Source organism: Haemaphysalis longicornis, unplaced genomic scaffold (assembly GCF_048455015.1).
Source record: "Haemaphysalis longicornis isolate Haplotype H1 unplaced genomic scaffold, Haemaphysalis longicornis Haplotype H1 scaffold_9, whole genome shotgun sequence".
In the NCBI taxonomy this organism is placed as follows: Eukaryota; Metazoa; Arthropoda; class Arachnida; order Ixodida; family Ixodidae; genus Haemaphysalis; species Haemaphysalis longicornis.
The window spans coordinates 97,429,705-97,434,870 of NW_027526460.1; the positions used below are offsets into that span (position 1 = coordinate 97,429,705).

Here is a 5,166-nt window from a genome sequence, read left to right on the forward strand (position 1 = left end):
TGTAGAGCTGTACCCCCTTGCACACACCAATAAAAGCTACTGAGAAATGTCGCCTCTGGAAAGCAATCCGCGCAACCACTAGCTACAACGCCAAAAAGCAACCAGAATCAGAGGCATTGCGCACTTTACGCAACGCGAATGCAGTCTGCGAACCGACTTGTTGAATCGAAGCCCTCCTTGCAAGCAAATTATGTAGGACACGCAGTGTACACCACCGCCATTATGGCAATTTTGCATAAAAAGTGGTAGACGTCTTCGTTGCATACACTTCCCGCTAATATTGTTCATGCTTAGCTAAATGTCGGCAACTTTTTACGATAAAAAGTTATACTCTTATCATAGGGCACTTCAAAAAATCCTTTCTGCGTGTGTTGCTGATTTTCAAGAGATTACGTTCACCCAGTCTTCACCCCAGTTTATTTTTCAAGCATCGACTGAGGTCACCTCCATCCACCACACAAAATTCGGGCTTGTCCCGTGAGCCGCTGCAGTGTCATTTCCCTCCGCCATTTGCTGAGTCGCCGAGTGAACTTCTTTCTGGTGCCTTCTGGCGGATGACCAGCTAGGAAACTTCGTGCGGCAGGTGCTGCACTCAACGTTCTTCCTTTCCGCGTGCGACTGCATGTGATCGCAGACGTACTTCTTACGCGTGAACAGCTTCCCGCAGATTCCGCACTCGAACAGCTTCTCGCCAGTGTGGTTGCGTGCGTGTACCAGCATATTGTCTCGCCGCGTGAACTTCTTCCCGCACTGCGAGCACTCGTGCGGTTTCTCGCACGTGTGAGTGTGCAAGTGACGCAGCATATTGCCTCGCTGCGAGAACTTTCTACCGCACAGCTGGCATTCGTGAGCCTTATCGCCAGTGTGGGTGCGCGCGTGGCGCAACATGCTGTCTCGCAGCGCAAACTTCCTGCCGCACTGCTGGCATTCATATGGCCCTTCGCGGGTGTGGAGTAGTCTGTGGCGCAGCATACTGCTTGGGTTCGAGTACTTTGTGCCGCACCGCTCACATTCGTAACGCTTATCGTCAGTGTGAACGCGTGCGTGGTACAACATACTGTTTCGCAGCAAGAACGTCTTCCCGCACTGCTGGCATTGGTGATAGTTGTCGCCCGTGTGACTTCGCGCATGCAACAACATATTCTTTCGCCGCGTGAATCTCTTGCCACACTGCTGGCATTCGTGCGGCTTAACGCCAGTGTGAACGTGAGCGTGGCGCGTCATATTGCTTCGAAGCGAGAACTTTCTGCCGCACTGCTGGCATTCGTGAGGCTTCTCGCCCGTGTGCACGACCATGTGGTTACGCAAGTGAGCTCGCATTTTGAATTTCTTGCCGCACTCGCAACATTCGTGGGGCATTTCCCCCGGGTGGTTCTGCAGGTGCTCCATAAGAGCGTGAGGTGAACGAATCGCTGTACACACCGGATGCAAAGGTGGCTCTTGTCGTACCTATGCGCATAGAAAGGTCCTCAAGAATAATTCTCAAGAAAAACCCTTTCGCAAGGATATAGAACCGGTACGACACCTGGCTCGTGTACGTAACAAAGTGTCTTTTTCGGGCAGACGTTTGGCAGAACGCCTTTTCCCCAACAGGACACCAGCAGGGAGTCTTCTTAGATGCACGTTAGGCAGTTAGTGCTCATCTGCACAGGATGTGGGTCCGGATTCTCTGTGTGCTACTTCGAGTGGTCGTACACCGCTGAAAAAGCCGCATGAGAATCGCCTTATTCAGCATCCATGATTTTGCCACCACCTGGCGATCAAACTGTCGGTCTAGTGGAACGATGTGAAGTGTTCTGCGGAGCAGAATGCTTGCTCCGGTCACGACTGAATATGATGATGGTGATTCCTCCAGACGTGGTGGTCAGCGTGAGATTGCCTTTTGTTGAAGCCTGCAAAAGGAGACAAAGCATGCACTCCTGTAATTGTAAGTCAACCGCCTTCAAGTTCTTTGAGAACTTGAGCTTAAACGGACCCAGAAAAGCCGTCTGTAAAAGTTACAAAAGGCCTGTATTGCCACGTAGCACCAATATAGCGATGCAATGCCGTTGGAAATATTGATCTACATTCAGTATTAGCTGCGCCAGAAGCAATTAAATGCACCTCTCCCCACTTGCCGATCGACTCCTCCTCCCTCTCTGCCTCCTTCAAAGCAGCTAGCTACATTCCTGCGCCTGGGCTCGCGTCAATCACTGAGGACCCGCCTTTGCCGCCTTTGCCTCGGGATCGCGCAGGAAGGAGGAAGAGCAGCCGGAAGCCAATGGCAGTGACGCCGCCGGCGGCCGACCTTGCCGGCGATTGAGCGAATCAGGGGGCGCCTTCGCCGTTGCGTCAGCAGCGATCGCCGTTGCGTCAGCCGCGGTCGGCTCGCTGCGGCGTCGCGCTCATCGGCTGAGAAAGGCGATCTTCAAAAATTGTTCACAAATTATCTGTACAACGTGTGGGGCTCACACTTGGCTCAAAAATCCCCCGTTATGTGTTCTACCACCTGAATGCATTTGATTTCCACCTTCACAAAGCTTTTCGGGGTCCCTTTAAGGCTTCTGAGGAGTTCACCTGTTAAATAAAAGAACCCGTCACACTTTTTGTGTGTACAGCTGAAGACAGAAGAACACTGCAAGTTCAAAGCATATGTGAGGGCGCTGCAGTGGGTGGTGATTCGACTGTCATTACGACAAATTTTGCTAACATTTCCGGGAGCAGTTTTCAAACTGGAGCAAAAGGACAATTCAAAAGGCTCAATTCTAAGCCTACGTGGCTGTTTTGATGCAGTACCGAGGTGCAAAATTACCGGTGTGCCGGCATTCAGGAACACATTACATGTTTTCAAACGGCTTCAGATATTCCCTAGCCATCCACTACAGCTGTGCAGGTTTCCCGTGTAAGAACCACGGTTACATGTTTGCAGTGATCACGGTTACATGTTTGCAGCGATCACGAACACGACAGGTGCTGTCTTCTGGATAGATATGAGGCAGCGCGCAGGAGTGTAATAGATTATCAGCGCGAATCGTTCTACACCAGTGATGTTCCGTACGCGGGAGAAACATACATACATACATTGATACATACATACATACATACATACATACATACATACATACATACATACATACATACATACATACATACATACATACATACATACATACATACATACATACATACATACATACATACATACATACATACATACATACATTTTCGCGTTTAAGGAGCCCGGGAAAGACAGTCTCTTTAATACTGTCAAACGCAGATGTCATACCCGTTGCAAGGACGAATCAGCATATCCCAACCTTCCAGCTAATTAAAGCACTCGGCGTTCCAACTCCCATGGGTCACTCCTGATACCCGCAACCCTCACTCATCCCAATACGAGCACCGCTGAAGAAACTGCCGTTGCACTTGCAGGCACCGGAAATCCCGGCTTGTGCCCACAAGATAAGGAAATTTGCACAGCAACTCCTGGTGTCCAGGGCTGAGACAGCATGGTCGTCCCATGGTCTCCTGTACTGAGGGACCACCCCACAATACCGGGCTCACAATAAAGTTTTTCCTCCTACTCGAGCACCTCAATCCGCTTGGGAAAGCAATGCTACCCGTACCCAGCGTCTCTGCCTTCCCAATCCCCTGACCAGTGGGAGCGGGAACTATGGTGGCCTGAAGGTCAAGGAAAGATGATATCGCGGGCCCGCGGAAGAGGAAAAGGATCAAACGTCTATTACAATTCCTTCTAAGAAAAATATTGAACCAACAAACTTAACAGGGGCGCTAAACACTTTAGCCCTGCCAATCCCCTTTACATGTGTGGGTCGAACACATCGAGGAAATCATTATCTACAGTGCTCGTCAGCTGGGACGTGGGTGGGATTTCTAGTCTAGGATACCGTTGGTGCGGACCGTCTTTGCCATTTCAGCTCACGGCTTTTTGATCTGAGAAGAGACCACCATCTTTCTTTCCTTTTCCTTTCATTTTTCTTCTCCTGAAATACACCTTTACTCTTTCACACATGCACCCTTATCGACTTTATTGTCTAGCATTCAGTACGACAAGTACCGCACGATTCATGCGCACAGTTTTTTTTGCGAAAAGTAGTGTTAAAACTTACGCGCGCCTTGACATCGGGCTCAAAACCGAAATCGGCTTTCAATGGTCCCCGCTTTATTTTTAATGCCGGCAGGATCTGGATAAGGAAGTTTATGAAGCACAATGGATTCCTGATGCCAGAGTTGCGTGCGTCAAATAAAATGTCTTCTTACAGGTACAAGGTTTCGTGTTTTTTTACATCGGCGTGGTAGAATCCTCGGTAGTTATTTATTTATTTTTTATAAGTAAACTTACCTGCGTGTAACAATGTGGGGGCGCATTATAATCGTGCAAATGCGGTACTCATTTTCGATTCGTACAACTCCGACTACAGCAGACGCCGACAGCACGAGCCCCTATAAGGTGCTTCGCCCGGTAGAAAAAACGGGTGCTAAGCGGTGCGCTCCACTCAGAGACGCAGTGGCGAAGACGCTCTTCGCAAACGCCTGGCGCTGCAGTGGGTTTACCGGACGCTGGTGTACTCGCACGAGATGCTTCCCGCGATGTTAGTTTTTTCCCCGCCGTATTGTAATTTCGAGAGCGAAGTTATCCCCTTGTTAAGGTTCTGAAAAGCTACCTCTACGCTAAAGTCCTCAGAAAATGATTCCACCTGACAAATTGGGATCAGTGATAACGTGAGTAACGCTTAAACGCCGCGTACAATCAAATACGACGCCATCGCAGTCGCTGTAAAACGAAAAAAATAATCAGCTGGCATTAAAGCACGGTACGTTAACTGTCACGACTTACCAGCTTCAGAATCTCTGCACTGCCTTGATTTTTCTCTCGTTATGAAAACTGACCGAAAACGTTCTGGTAGCGATGCAGGCGTGGTGGCGTCTGCACACGACTGCGGACGACCTCCGTGTATTTGCTGCTGGCAGTATGATATAGAGGGCGCCGCGTTCAGTTTCGGTTTCAAGTTTCCGTTATTTTTCTGTTTTCTTTTTTTTTTTGCTCTTTGTTTTTAGAACTTGTCAGTTTTTTATGTTGCGATATTCTTCATTCACGCTTGACCCGCGCTATTCAGTCACTTTTATTTGCTAAGAATATATATTTTGAAAAATATTTGCAATAAA

The 5,166-nt window shown here is 48.9% G+C and overlaps 1 protein-coding gene across 1 annotated transcript; it reads right to left on the minus strand.

Moving 5' to 3' along the window:
* Positions 1-405: 405 nt before the first annotated feature.
* On the minus strand, positions 406-4,963 carry LOC144152002 (uncharacterized). Its single transcript, XM_077683187.1, has 2 exons — positions 4,838-4,963; positions 406-1,892 (listed from the first exon to the last, which is right to left on the minus strand). Exon 2 carries the CDS (start codon positions 1,387-1,389, stop codon positions 424-426), a length of 966 nt encoding a protein of 321 aa, XP_077539313.1. The 5' UTR covers positions 1,390-1,892; positions 4,838-4,963; the 3' UTR covers positions 406-423.
* Positions 4,964-5,166: the final 203 nt, after the last annotated feature.

What these genes read in the sequence shown, in the direction of transcription:
- LOC144152002 (XM_077683187.1), bottom strand. Translation starts at nt 1,389, where the DNA reads ATGGAGCACCTGCAGAACCACCCGGGGGAAATGCCCCACGAATGTTGC.